Source organism: Penicillium brevicompactum (assembly GCF_028827555.1).
Source record: "Penicillium brevicompactum strain IBT 35665 chromosome Unknown utg000002l_segment0_segment0, whole genome shotgun sequence".
In the NCBI taxonomy this organism is placed as follows: Eukaryota; Fungi; Ascomycota; class Eurotiomycetes; order Eurotiales; family Aspergillaceae; genus Penicillium; species Penicillium brevicompactum.
Window position 1 is genome coordinate 454,951 of NW_026623205.1, and position 14,759 is coordinate 469,709.

General features: G+C 48.9%; 4 protein-coding genes across 4 annotated transcripts; 2 read left to right on the forward strand and 2 right to left on the reverse strand.

The window, feature by feature from the left end:
- Nucleotides 1–4,583: 4,583 nt before the first annotated feature.
- N7506_002954 (uncharacterized protein) lies at nucleotides 4,584–7,150 on the forward strand (the record flags this gene model as incomplete). The annotated part of the gene is made up of 8 exons (XM_056952249.1): nucleotides 4,584–4,739; nucleotides 4,822–4,908; nucleotides 4,992–5,577; nucleotides 5,680–5,833; nucleotides 5,895–5,981; nucleotides 6,036–6,331; nucleotides 6,396–6,867; nucleotides 6,961–7,150. 8 exons carry the CDS (start codon nucleotides 4,584–4,586, stop codon nucleotides 7,148–7,150), a joined length of 2,028 nt encoding a protein of 675 aa, XP_056813941.1.
- Nucleotides 7,151–7,753: 603 nt separating this feature from the next.
- N7506_002955 (vacuolar protein sorting protein DigA) lies at nucleotides 7,754–10,769 on the reverse strand (the record flags this gene model as incomplete). The annotated part of the gene is made up of 3 exons (XM_056952250.1): nucleotides 7,754–7,838; nucleotides 7,901–10,481; nucleotides 10,553–10,769. 3 exons carry the CDS (start codon nucleotides 10,767–10,769, stop codon nucleotides 7,754–7,756), a joined length of 2,883 nt encoding a protein of 960 aa, XP_056813942.1.
- A 779-nt stretch (nucleotides 10,770–11,548) lies between these two features.
- N7506_002956 (DUF1770 domain-containing protein) lies at nucleotides 11,549–12,166 on the reverse strand (the record flags this gene model as incomplete). Its single annotated transcript, XM_056952251.1, has 2 exons — nucleotides 11,549–11,761; nucleotides 11,858–12,166. The coding sequence occupies 2 exons, from the start codon at nucleotides 12,164–12,166 to the stop codon at nucleotides 11,549–11,551; spliced, it is 522 nt and encodes a 173-aa protein (XP_056813943.1).
- A 173-nt stretch (nucleotides 12,167–12,339) lies between these two features.
- Nucleotides 12,340–13,737, forward strand: N7506_002957 (adenosine kinase; the record flags this gene model as incomplete). Its single annotated transcript, XM_056952252.1, has 7 exons — nucleotides 12,340–12,391; nucleotides 12,444–12,459; nucleotides 12,513–12,663; nucleotides 12,726–13,067; nucleotides 13,132–13,469; nucleotides 13,526–13,639; nucleotides 13,701–13,737. 7 exons carry the CDS (start codon nucleotides 12,340–12,342, stop codon nucleotides 13,735–13,737), a joined length of 1,050 nt encoding a protein of 349 aa, XP_056813944.1.
- Nucleotides 13,738–14,759: the final 1,022 nt, after the last annotated feature.

Here is a 14,759-nt window from a genome sequence, read left to right on the forward strand (position 1 = left end):
AAGGAGAAGGAGCCAGGGAGAGAGAGACGTTGTAAAAGGCGTGAGGGGAATTGGAGAGGCAAAGTGATTGGCCATACGGTCTCATACGGTAAGAAACCGGTCTTCCCTCGTGGGCCTCCTCTCCGTGTGATCTGCACTGCCTACTCAATCTCTATGGGCGCCCGAGGTCCTCCGCCCGTTTCCGTCTCCTGGGTGAATGGTCACGTATGGTAATGGATACCGGTATTGACCACCTCAACCACCTTGATCTGCCCGTTTCATGAACCTTCCAGGCATTCCTCGTACCCTTGGAAGGCGTCACTACGTGATTCTGTTGCTATTGTCTCTGGAGATATGGAATCACGCCAAACTATGATAACGCAACCACTTCCTATCATTTGCGAATCACCGTCCACTCTGGTTGAGAGTCTATTCTCCCTCCAATTTTCAGTTTGCAGACCATCCCAGAGTCTATCTCAACTAATGGAACTGGTTCAGGCAATCCTGAATCCGCAAAAAGAACAATCCAGTCACAGACGACATCAGCAGGGGCTGGACAGTCTTCGTTTCCCTGGCGGCCGAGGGCGGATCAAGGTGGCGCGCTAGACCCGATGCGTGGGATTGCGCATCGATTTGGGGGAGAGTAGCCAATGAGGATTGCGCGTCTGGCCACTATTTCGAGGCTGCATGACGAGTTGGTTGGAGCATGGCGTGATTTCTTCTTATTGGCTTCCCCGGACACTGCAGGTCTTTTTCCGTTCTGTTTGTTGCTCAGGTACCTTTTGGATGCTTTCATCTTTTGATGCGTCGTGGATCTAACCTGGACTAACCCCCTACACGTACACTGCATTAACGTTATTCTTTGCCGCGCGGGATTGCGAGAGACTCTGACCCATAATTATCATGGGTTTGCGGGGTTGTGTATAATCAGGAGACTATCGATTCTTGGGTAAATTAGTACATTACCTAAAGGTTTAATTTCATCTGTCCCGAGAAAGTATGGAGTACGGGGGAGCACATCGCATCCCTCTATAGTTACTTTGTACGTACACGTATACATGTACTCCGTACATACACGGAGATATCAGTCTTAGACTCAGTGGAGCATCACAGCTGTCATCCCAACCACAATGCTTTAGACACCCACGCAGCGTCAAGCGGTGAAGGGGACACCCTGTCCAGACCTAGTCTTAAATCAGTTTAGACCGCTTCATGCAGGCTGCAAGGCCAAACCTTGCGAGGGAAGAATTAGGTACCCTTTTCCGAGCATACTCAAAAGTACCCGAGCTCACGATAAAGTTGGGTGGATTATGTGGCACGACTTCGGTCTTCGGCAACCTCTGCATCACGCGACGTCCCATACAAATTTGGCATTCCTATTGGGACATCCTGAACCTTGAGCAGCCCCAATTCTGAGGGGAAGGAGAGTTACTGAGCGATACGCAATCGCACGGTTCAGAGATCTCCCCCTCCATCGGCCATTGCAACTATATGATTCGTAATCTCATTCTTATTCATGCACTCTTCGTGCCGGGTATAACGTCAATGAAATTCCAATCTAGGTAATGGAGTCTGACGAGTCTAGAGTGAACCCATTGTACACTTGTAGTGGTATTTCATCATTGTCAAGTGTTATTCCTATCCAAGGGTATCATATCATATCGTCTGCAATATGGACTGAAACGTGTCGGCCATACTCCGTGTGAGATGACTATCCTATGACAACAACATATGTAATATGAGATGATCAATCTGATACCAGGAGTCATCACGTATGTACTACAATCCACGGGCGCAATTCCCAATATGATACGATATGATATGAAAATGAGATGCTCTATCGCTACCTAGGTATATCGTTATCATGACGAAACTCGGAGACTACAGGACTCCAATGGAAGCGGCCTCCGAATGATAAGACGGAGTAAACAGCCAGAGATACGAACCGTGGGCCCTAAACTGCCTATCTTCAGATAGGAGTTGAGTATACCCCGCACTGATCATTCCATTTCCGGCATTCTTGGTTTCATTTGGTCTCCTACGGTGATAGTCCTAATTCTTAATCCTTCGCAATGTCTCCAATATTTGGGGGAGATGAGATCATTCTTTTGATTATCTTTCCTTTTTCCTGAAGCTAAGCCGCTGGAGCCACTCCCCCGGATTTTGGTCTCAACTGATCTACGCACTCCTCCCGTTTATTGATTCTGTCTTGTATGGAGTACTCCGTGCTCCGTACTCTGTATTGAATACTCAGTTGGCGCTGTATGCGAGAAAAGATATATCATTTACCCAAGTGCTCATAATACATCATAATTACAGTTTAGAGCTGAACATTTGAGCCATTATTCGTTAGACCGCAAGTTGTACTCCTAACGGCTTCACCATGCACGATCGGAGCGAAACGCTCCCCTGGTTTCCAATAAACATGATTTGACCTACAGTGAGCGTTTTAAGTGATTCTCAGGTAAACCTTGGAACATGATGCACTCACTGCATGATAGGGAGTTGCACTGCATTTGCCTGTGCGACTGCACATATCCAGGACACCAACAACATGCATTTGCATCGCCCACTGTACGGCACGACCCCAGCCTCCTGTGTGTCTTTTTTTTTTCTCCGTGTGACCCCACGCCGCTGCAGGAAAGAAAAACAAACATTCAAGTTTTTTAAGATCCATGCAAGGGCTTTGTTATTGCCTGAGGCCTTTTCTGTCTTCTGATGTATCGAAGGGATTGACTGGATTATGGATAGGTCAAGTTCTTCTACCCGTTGCTCAGTCAACATGAATACCCCTCAATTTTTGCCTTGTGAGTACAATGTGCTACCAGCCAGGGCTGTGCCTTCCGAGGCATTACTTGGGAATTGGCCAATCCACGCCATCTGGCTTCCACATAATGTCATGTTCGTAGCCAGTCCGTCACTAAGACGGAGTTCTCTGTACGGGCTTCTTAATGTAGCTTTGTGGCTATTTGAATCTCCTCAATAAATACGGAATAGCCCTACGGAGTACTCCGTACTTGTCTACTTGTCTACGGTCACGTTGGTGTTTGGGCATAATGGCGGGACAAGTCCCTTACTATAATGTATTCCCGTGGACGCGCAGTACTTTCGAAGCATAACATCATGCTATCCTGGTTGTTTCAGCTGACTGTCACTTGCACTCCGCCTATAAGGCCGTGCCGGGACGGGCCATCTTTGCAGATCGCAAGCGTAGCGCTTAATTGTACACTTGTACGGAGTACTCCTATCGCATATGTTGTCATGTCCTACCTGTATAGTCTTGCACATAGCTAATTAACATGCGAATCCGGAATTGAGCAAGGATAATATCGATATCGCCGTTGGACCCTTATCTCTGCTGACACGTAACACAAGCCCAGGCAAACATGTAAGCCTTCATTACTCCGTACTCCGTACTCTGTGCTCAGTACCCCATGCCATCAATCGGCTATTTAAGACCCTCGTTGCGTGTCATTTCTATATTATGAAGAAGCTATGATCTTCGTGCATAACCTAGCGGATCTCGCCGTCGGCCTTTTTTCACCCAGGCACCCATGCCGCATTCCCGGAGCTATCGACGTCATCCGACCCTGGCGGCATTGGCATCCCCCAGTCCAGCCAAAGTGGGTTTTAGTTACAATCCCAATTAATCATCAATACACATGCGACTTTCTGTAATCAAAATGATACCTCATGTTTTCGGCAGTGACGTTGAGACCCGGGACGTTTGAAACAATGAGTAATGCGGTGGGGACCTCGGCGCCAAATGGCTTTGCTTCTATTTACAGTACGACTGAGGTCCTTCACTTTTAGAATATGACTAAGTGGGCTCCGCTTGCGTCTAGACTTTCGGTTTGTCTGCAGTTGGCTCAGTACATGAGTTTGGTGGCAAATGTATTGGAGTCTTGGAGTTGTCATTGAGTTCTTGGTCGTGTTGGCAATTGGCGGGCTCGCAAGCTATTCTGTCGAATTGGAAATCAATGGGAGTTCAGTACATTTTGTTGGTCTAGTGGAAGAAAGTACTTCTCCATGTGAATAGCAATGGGGTTGACGATTCGCTTTGTTTTTTCAGACCTCGGGAATATTGAGGATTGAAAATATATTCCGAGAGGTTTATGGTATGATACCCATACACGCACTTCTGGACTACCCAGATGTTCCATGAATATCCATGGATGTTAGCCATGTTTTCTGTTCTAATTCTTAAAGTAATCTTCCCTATTCAAAGACAGAAGACAGTCTGGACGCAAGCATTAAAGTATGGTGCCCGGAGCCGTTTGCTGATACATGTATGATGTTGTTCAGGAACAACATTGCATCCCCTGGATATGACCCAGCAAATATACGACCGGCTCCTCAATTCTCCCCAATAATTCTCATTCAATTTGCAATTGACACCCGAATAAGAACGCAGTAAACTCCATATTTGACAGACTTATGGAAACTCATGTAATTGAAGTCGCGATGCGATGATTCATACCACGACCGCTGATTGGCTCTGATTGGCTCGACGGTCAGCGTTCCACCCGATAAAAAAACGAGCCAATATCAAACACCTCAAGAGGGTCGACAATGTCGCGGTAGAAGGCTCTCGATGATGCAAAATGAGCAAGCGGTCTTTCGAGGAGTCCATAGCAGGGGCACATCGGTCGCCCGACCACGATAATGGCCTGCCGATCCAGGACATCCTCTCTCCGGGCGACGAGCACGGCCAGTCATCCGGACAATCGAAGAAGCCGAGGAACTTTATTGCCACAGTTGTAAGTGTTTCCAATCCCAAATCCATTCAGTTCAAAAATACACAACGAATTATCTCGGACTTCGCTGACGCGCTCCGCACAGGCATGTGAGACGTGTCGACTGAAGAAGACGAGATGCGACGAATCCCGGCCCCGGTGTGGACTGTGCAAGTCACTCGGGCTTGAATGCGTGTATAATGAACGCAAATCATCAAAGTGAGTAATTTGACGTGCTTCGCGTTCCAGTTGCTCATATCATGCAGACGCGATCAGTCGCTCACTATGATCATGAGCACTCTCCATCGCCTAGAGACAAAATTGGAGAATATACCATCGTCCATTTTGGGTGATCTCCAGTCTCTTCGGAGTCAAATTCATACACCCGCGAATGAAGCACAGACACACACGCTGCCTGCCTTGGCTGATGAGGGCAGTCAGCTCGTGTCAATGTTGCCCACGGCTGGGGACAACTTTACGCCTGCAGCCGCTGGAGATGCAGACGACTTCGAGACCGAAGAGAGTCAAACTAAACCGGACTCTGTTGGTCGGGTCTCCATCTCCTTCAGCCAACATGGTGTCATTGAGTGGCCTGGTGCCCGAAAGATCCTCCCGCAGCACTTATTGGCCGTATATCAAATACTTGGAAAGAATTATGTGATTGAGCTGGAATCTGCGCGAGATCCGCTACCTATGTTCACCAGCCCATTCCCATTACAAGCAGGAGATCACTGGTTAGAGGTTCTCCCGCTTGCGATGATCAGGGGTCTAGCGGATGCGTTTTTCAACGTGTTCAACCCCTTCACACCCATCATGGACAGGGGATTTTTCTTTTCCTTCACCCTTGGGACGGCCATTGAAAGTGGCTTTGGGTATAACCTGGAGACATGCCTGGTTCTCAACGTGCTGGCACTGGGCTGTCTTGCTGTCCTCGCCTACCAAGAAGGGAATTACCCGCTAGCAGGTACACAGGGCCATCGATTTGAGCCCCCAGACTGGATCAACGTTGTATACGAAGAGCAGCCCGGACTACGGTTCTTCAACGAGGCTCGGAGGCGTATTGGCTTCTTGATGTGCGACAACGACCTTCAAAGTTGTCAATTTTATCTTCTTTCCTCGTAAGTACTTGCTTTGCCTCCGATGAGATGTCTTGGTTCGGCCCAACTGACGATTCTGCAGCGTATATTACAACCAAATCCCGCGTCCGATGGACTCCTGGGCGATGATCCACCGCGCAGCCACTTGCTGTCTGTCAATGTTGACCAAGTAAGTGCAGACTTGAGTCCCTCAAAACTGCATATTATACTAACTTGAATCTAGCCATAAAGTGAACTTCGATGAATGGGAAGGCGACATGAAATCTCGCGTATATTGGAACTGTCTCATGAACGAGACCATCTTGGTACAAGAGCTCCACCTACCTTCAAGTGGTCTCTCCCGCCTAGAGGAGCAAGTCCCAATACCCAAATTCATCGGCTTCGAAACGACAAGTTACGCCTCCAATCGATTCATCTCATCGAGCGGAGTTGACGACTCATACTTCCAATACCATTTCCTAGCCCAAGTGGCCCATCGCATTATCCTGACACGGATCCGCCACTCCCTATACTTCTACTGTAAGTGATTCAACCAGAAACCCAACGATGGAGTATCACCTCTAACACCAGCCCTCCAAACCAGCCGACTCAGGAACTTTCCCCCTTCCAGCCGTAAATACCGAACTTCACCATCAATTAGAACAGTGGCGCACAAATCTCCCCAAGTCAATCCAGTTCAACCACTCCCCTTACTCCGCTCACCTCGCCTCATCTCATCCAACTCCGGGGACTCCCTCCATGCACCCTTCTCCTTCTACATCTGTGGCATCTCCAGCCCAAATTTCTTCCCCAAGACCCAGAACGGACCAGAATCGACCCCTCTCGCCCGGAACGGCAGTCACAGATGCCATGCTCCAGGGTCGCTACCTGATCGCGCGCTTCCACATTGGCCGGCCATATCTTTACAAAGCGCTTCGCATTCCACATCTCCTAACAGACGAAGACTTCGTACAGGTCAGAAGTGGTCTTCAAAACGCCATGGGGTGGCCGGTCACGCAAGGAATTTTCAGGAAAATGAAAAGTTGTATTCCAATTAGATTTGCATTTTGTTCACAGTGAGTTTGATTTGATTCCCTCTCCAGCGAAATAACAGAGCACTTATGTGCGGTTTACGCGACCATGGACTGATCATTCTGACGCGGTGATAGGTTTTTCGGTCAAGTCCTACTCTTTTATTGCATAGCCCACTCACCAAGTCAGCGAGTTCGTGAGACTTTGCCAGACGGTTGGGAACGTTGGAATGAGGAAATGCTGGGTTTCTTACAGGATTGTGCACCGCACAGCCCGGCTGTTGCGCAGGACCTCGACTTGTTGCGCTCCTTATGGCCGGAGAAATGATGATAGATGGTTCATATACGGGCTCAATTTGGGCATTAGATTCCCATTTGCTTTAGGGAAATTTTTTATATGCGGATGGAGTTGGAGAACGCGGGTATTTCCTTATTCTTTGACTGCTTTCGGTGCATTTAGGACAAGACAAATAATATTTCATCATGCCGACCATCTCGTAACAGGAAACTCACAACCTTGAAAATGGGCCATGATCTCAATTATCTTTCAAGGCTATAGCCGTACTACGCGAGATATGCTTCATAGCAACGCAATTTTGGACAAGGCTGTCAAAGAAGAGATCTCGCTAGACTTAGGATTCAGGCTTCACCCCACTCGGAAATGTCGCATTATGCTACGTCAAACTAGCCTCCTCGCTCTAGAGGAGCCAGTCATTGGATTGATTCATTCCTGTACACGAGGATCCAACGTCAAGCAGCATTCGCTCAGGACAAGGGTATTGCTAAATGAGAAGATTGAAAAACACAAGAAAGTAGCAAATGTAGCTTGAAACTAATGTTGTCTATTCGTCACGCGTAAAGAAAAGACAAGAAGCTTTGCCTTGATTTGGGCCGACGTCGCAATCTCAAATTATGTATAGTTAGATGTGTATCAAAGAGCCCAATCCTCGGCAGTTTCCGACTCGGTGATGAAAGGCTTGTCAATTTGCTTGATGGCATGGTCACCACAGAGAATGCTGTCGCAAAAAGGTTAGCATTTCAAATAATATAATAATAACTCAAACAGAGGGTCACAAACCAAGCTTCAGCGACCAATCCATCTAGCTCCTTCACAATATCCTCTCGGCGCGATGAAGGGATATCACCATTGCTGAGTTGTGCCTGTAGATCCCGGATGTACTTTTTCTTACCGCCAGCACCATCCAAAACTTCTCTACCCAGACAGTCGCTGTGGAAAGCATGCTGACAGGGGAATACGAAGAATTGACGGCTGAGAACCGGCAATGAGCATATCCAGCACTTTTCACCTGGTTCAACAATGGCGTAACGTGTGTCAAGGCCAGAGATCTCGCCGCGGATTTGACGAGCTGTCAGAGCAGAATTATCCATCTCTTGGCGGAGAGCATCAATGTGGCGCGAGTAGTCTTCCAAAGCAGTGCAGATCTCATCCTTGAAGTCATCGATAACAACGAAATCAGGAAAGAAGGGAATCAAATCCTCGATACGGAGGAGCTCACAGCGACGCAGGAACTCAATGGCGTCTTTGATGCCAGTGCCTGGTTGGCGGATCTTCTTCTCCGCGACGAGAAGCCAAAGCTTCTTGCGAAGCTTGTCATTGCCTTCTGGGCGGTCCGCAACAATTGCTGCAAGATCAATGTCGTTATGCTCTAACGCTAGCGCTACAGCTTGTAGGTATTGGCCCATCGTGCTGTAGATGTGGATGCAGGACTGAACTCTTTGATTTTGAATGCAAAGTCTCAGCGCAAAGTCCGCATCGTATGGAGGAGGCGAGGCAGGTTGCGATTGGAGATAAGTGAGAAGCCCGGCCTCGGACGTTGAGGGGCTGAAGGCATGTATGGAGATAAGGGTATTGTGGACTGCTGCTGCTGGATTGGGATGGTTGACAATTATGAAGTTGAGATACCGAACGGCTTGATTCTGGCTGAGTGAAGAGACGCTGGCAGATTTGTTATAGTTCAGCAACGCGGGTATGAGGCGTTCAGGATCCAAGTTTGTCTGCCGCATCAAGATATCGACTAGATCGGTAGGCTTGTGTGTCATGAGTACGCTGCTGTACTTGTAGAACACATCAGGATCGCTTTGCCGCTGTAGGACCTTCAAAGCTTCCAGCCATTTTTCACGTTGGATCCAATATGACAGAACATAGTTGTGATCACTTGTGGCAGTTGCAAAGAACAGCAGCTCTTCCTCACGCCCGTGACTACTGATGATATCATATACTGTCTTCTTGTCCAAGTCCGCTTTGTGGCTGTTGACAAAGTCTTGGAAGTCAGCTCTGATATCACCAAGCTGGTCCTTGATTTCTCCGGTACTTGTGCTCCCCGCAAGCTCGGCTTTGGTAGCAATATTGTCGTCAAGAGAGTTCAACTTGGACATGAATAATTCCACAAGCCAGCTTGCGACCATTATTCTCTGCATTAGGGACGCCTTCTTGTATGTTGCCAGCTGGGAGAGGAGGTAATTTCGCAGCGCATCATGCTCTTTATTGTCGATCATCGTAAGGCAGACTTCCTCGAAGCCTTTGCTGCTCTTGCCCCATACCTTGGCTGCCTCAACAAAATGACCTTTGCTTGCCAATGAGTCACCCCATGCAGTCATCACAGCATCTCGTTGGGAAGCGCCTCGGGCATATTCAAGAGCATCATCAAAATTCTGCTCTTTCAAGAAGATCTTCCAAATATCCCGGTCTTCCTCACCTGCTACAACCTCATAGATGGCCTGACTTGTGAAAAGCCAATATGTGTTCTTGGTTAGATCAGTTAGCAGTCCCAGGGCGCTCTGACCTGGTTCCAACACTGATTGATTATGAACAATCTCTTGGCTAAGACGGTTGACAGCAACCACCTTGCCTCCGACAAGAGCCAAGATGTGCCACTGCGAAAGCGTCATTGCAGAGATAGGGTCCTGTATCAGTTTGCGGCCGCCGCGTGGTGATTCTGACGGCGGAAACACCGAGCGCGGAAGCAGACTTGCAGTCTTGAATGGAGACTCTGTTGCGAGCTGTCCATGGTAGATTCCCTCGGAGCTGAGCCACGCAAACTCCTTGGGGGTAGACCCGTCTACCTGAGAGCCTCCCGAAGTTGGGGGAGACACCACCAGTGAGGATGGCGCAGATTCAGACGGCTGTTGCAATTCGTGAATTGACGGGGTCTCGCGCTGGAATAGCTCAGAGTACACAGAGCCACCACCCCCATGCTTTGAAACTGCTGCTCGGCCAATGAATTGCAACAGCTTGCCGTATGTCGCTACAAGCACCCTTTTCTGATCGGGCCGAGATAACACCGGTTCCACGGAGATTCCAACTACCGGAGAAGCACCGGGGACCTGAAAGACCGGCGCATGGTACTTTTCCAGTCGGTAACTGGATGGGTCAATGTAGGTTTCGTAGACGTTTCCATCGGTGGCGCCGATAAGAATCTCGCGAGTGGAGGCGGTAGGCAAAGAAGGGTTCCAAGCAATGCTTTCAATTGAAACGTTCTTTAAACGGGACAATAGCTTGGGTTGTCGCGCTGGTGACTGCGCATGGAGATAGTAGTTTTCGCCCAGGGTTGTGGTAATGATAAGATGAGACGCCGAGGGATCGAGGAACATGCGTCTGATGACTCCAACTTCGGAGGATTTCTTTGGGAGATCGATGTCTATTCATATGCCCCGTTAGGTCAAGTCGCGGTGGCTGGCATTTGCTGCGGGGGGAGGTTCGGAAGCCTACCTTCGACATCTTCTGGGGAGTCAAGATCAATTCTGAGAATGCGGTTCGTCGACAATGCCAGCACAAGGACATTATTGGCGACCTGTGCTGCAACAAAGTCCGCGGCGACCGAGAAAGCCAACTGCACCTGTTCAACGTCAAACATTGGGAGGGAAGAGCTCGATTGCTCCATTAAGTTGCTCGGAGCAACATAACTGCTGGATGCTTCCAGCGCCATGGTGCGCTAGCTGTAGGGGCGCTATGTCATTCCGATCGCACAAAAATCGGGGCAGGTTGAGAGTCTCCGCGAGATGATTGTAGGACGGACCTGAAGCTCTTGGGCTTCCGACTAATGCGGAGGTCCTGGCGTCTCGACACCTGAGGCCAGCCAATATGACAACTCCTACGGAATATCTGATTGTTCTACACAAGGACAATTTTACTTTCCCTCTCTAGTGACCATATGATACAATGACAATATACCTAGGTAGTCTTGGAAATAATCTACATATAAAAACAAGAGTCTTCTGATACATGCCTGTTTGTAAAGTCGGGTGGTCAGCATACACTCCCTCGGTGTCCCAGAGCCAGCGGGCTATTCTGGATTGTTTCTTCATGGAAGAACCAGGTTGATCTGGATTGAACCTTCGGAAGAACCTCAGCGAGGCCCATGCATACAACATGGCGCAAGATTTATCAACGTTGCGTGGAGAATGGGTAGTGGTAATTGCACTATCTGCTTGAGTTGAGGAATTATGGAATGCAAATGGGAATCGATAAGGGCGGACGCCTGTAAACACGCAAATAACGCCGATGATGCAAGCAATCAAATGTACTGCACAGAAACCAGCGCCTGCTGGATTGCTGGATCAAGATACCGAGATATCGCATCCAGCGCAGACACTTGTACTAATCAGAGCCTGCGTTGGAGAATTGGGCTGTGTAAAACTGTAGGAACTCCTCGACCGTCAGTCGCTCTAGTTCTGGTTCAAGATCAGACGGGAGAAAATCAATGATCTAGGGTTCTCTGCTCACATCTTCAAGTTGTGTCGCGAGTTGCGGATCTCTGACAGATGGCATTGCCGGCAAACGCCAATTGTTGACTTCATACCACCATCTCCGAACCCTGCTGCCGAGAGTGTGACCACTGACCGAGGCATTGCGGTTCCAGAACCGCCAGCCTGAGAGCGCGAGCGTCCATAGAGTCCCTTGAATCAGAGGAAGGAGCACCTATTAAGATAATTGACATGTTTAGCCCAGGGTTCCCTTGAAACATGGTCCACTTGTTTGCTTGCGCGCGATACTCAGCGCCAAGTCCATACATACCTGATCTCTGGTAGTGATCCACGCCACTCGCCCCCAGCTTTCGGCATCCTTAATACTGGCCAGGTAACTTTGTTCGAAGCGTAGATCCGGAAGAGGAGGTAGGTTTTGACGTCTGCGAACAGGGTGGATGACTCGACTTGGATCAAGGATGTCGGAGGTGATGCTGCTTGTTTCGGCGTCGGAGTCTACCTCAACGGGATGTTTTTCTGAGGCTGCCGTGGATGGATTGATGTCGTGAGCTGGATCAGGGTTGTGGTTGATGCTCGCAGATTGAATAATCTCGGGAATCTCCATAGCGTGGCCGGCCATCTTGCGTAGATTGTGTTATACAGAATCCAAGCTTCGTCAAGGTCGGAGACGCATCGGCCGTAGCCGGTGGAGATACCTTGCAGTCCGCTCTTTTCTGCCAACCCCTCCATATAATCCTCCCACCTTCTCCCACCTTTTCACTCCCCCTATCCAATTACTATTATCATTTCACAATGGCTGCTGCTCAAGGTTACCCTCTTCTCTGTCTGGAGAACCCCCTCCTCGGTATTTAATCCTCCTGATGATACTTAAGATCCAATTCTGACATACAATCTAGACATCCAGGCTCGTGGGTATGAGTGCACCTAAAATAATCAATATCAATGGTCATACTAATTGCTTTTAGCGATGCCGCCCTTCTCGAGAAGTACGGCCTCAAGGATAACGATGCTATCCTCGCCGAGGAGAAGCACATGGGTATCTACGAGGACCTTCTCTCCCGGGACGCTAAGCTGATCCCCGGTGGTGCCGCCCAGAACACTGCTCGCGGTGCTCAGGTATGCTTTTCCATCGCTTTATCTCTATTTTCGATGACATTACTGACAATGGTGGCTTTTAGTACCTGCTCCCCGAGCAGTCTGTCGTCTACATCGGCTGTATCGGTAAGGACAAGTACGGTGACATCCTCAAGCAGACCTGTGAGGAGGCCGGTGTCCACACCGAGTACCGTGTTGATGAAGCTGTGCCCACTGGTAAGTGTGGTGTTGTCATCACTGGTCACAACCGCAGCATGTGCACCCACCTTGCTGCTGCCAACGAGTACAAGCTCGACCACCTCAAGCAGCCCGAGATCTGGTCTCTGGTTGAGAAGGCCCAGGTCTACTACGTCGGTGGATACCACCTGACTGTCTGTGTTCCCGCCATCCTCGCTCTTGGTGAGGAGGCTGCGGCCAAGAACAAGGTATGATACGCATTGTCATGAAGCATGTTACCCTGGGTTCCATTCTAATCAATTGTTTGACCAGATCTTCATGCTGTCTCTTTCTGCTCCCTTCATCCCCCAGTTCTTCAAGGAGCAGCTGGACAGCGTTCTCCCCTACACCGACTACACTTTCTGCAACGAGACCGAGGCCATTGCCTACGCTCAGAGCCACGAGTGGGGCACCGAGGACATCACCGAGATTGCCAAGAAGCTCGCTCAGCTCCCCAAGAAGAACACTCAGCGCCCCCGTGTTGCCATTGTCACCCAGGGCACTCTCCCTACCATTGTCGCCACCGGCTCTGCCTCCGGCGCTGTCGATGTCAAGGAGTTCAACGTCCACGAGATCTCCAAGGACGCCATCAACGACACCAACGGTGCCGGGTAAGTGATCTTGAACGTGATCCCATCGTCCTATGTATTAACCTTTTGTTCTCTAGTGACGCCTTCGCTGGTGGTTTCTGCGCCGGTATCGTCTCCGGAAAGTCCCTTGACGACAGCATTGACATGGGTCAGTGGCTCGCCAGCAAGAGCATCCAGGAACTTGGACCTTCGTGAGTTTTCCATTGTCCGAACTCCGATACCTTCAATTCACTAACGCGTGCCATCTTACAGCTTCCCCTCCCCCAAGCAAACCTACTCTCGTTCTTAAACGAGCAAAATGTAGACTACCAAAAAAGCATAGACTACTCAACTACCTTCAACACATCTTCCAACATGAGATTGGAAGATTTCGTGCCATAATCCAGTTCTAACAACGGGTGAGCACTACATGACTCAGATGATTCAACCCTCTATACCCCATCTTTCCTTTTCTCCAACAATGATGACTTCAACGTACTGTCTCAATAATTGAATGAAATGAAGAACAATTACTTCCAAGTAACTCTCTACTTTTTACAAATCGGCGAAGGCCGAACATGTCGCTGCGTTCGCTAGGTGTGGCTACTTACCAAGTAGCGGCAAGTAATCTAGACAATGAGGACGAAGACATCCAGCCCATAGGTACGCATTGGAGAACATACAAGGCAGGTAGATGATATTCAAAAATCTAACCAACACGAGAGTATCACAAGAGTTGTGAACTTGCTTCAATGATCAAAAGCAAAACTTAAATCGGGGGCAACCCTAACCGTACCCTGATTTGGTACGGTCCCCTCGACCGCAAAGATCAAACACAACTAAAAGCAAGGACAAGAAACGGGGGATGTGGCCAATTTGCACGAAAGAAAGATAATCCAGGAAGCAAAATGAAACTAGCGTCTCCTCCAAAGACAGACGAAATCGCCTTTGTTATTTCCTCAATTGAATCATGTCGCGTGTTGAACGCGCATGTCCGTTCAGAATAGCAAGAGCTTGGGTGGATTCAGCATTGGGAAAGTCCAGCTCGATCTCACTACAAGACTGAAGTTCTCAACCCGGATGTAGGGTAGAATAGCCCATTCGTGAACGGACTAGCTGTGTGACAATCGCGAATGGTCACTGCAAGTGTGCATGGGAGTGAGGAGCAGATGTGTGTAGATTTGACGCAGATCGCATCGAAAATCACAGGCGACGAACCCCGAAATACAAGTAAAGCACAGGCCAGTATGGAAATCTGGGAGCCTATTTGTAGTCAGGTTAGGAAGTTTACCCAGCCAGGAGTGTTGTATGCTTATGCACCGTCAAAAGAAC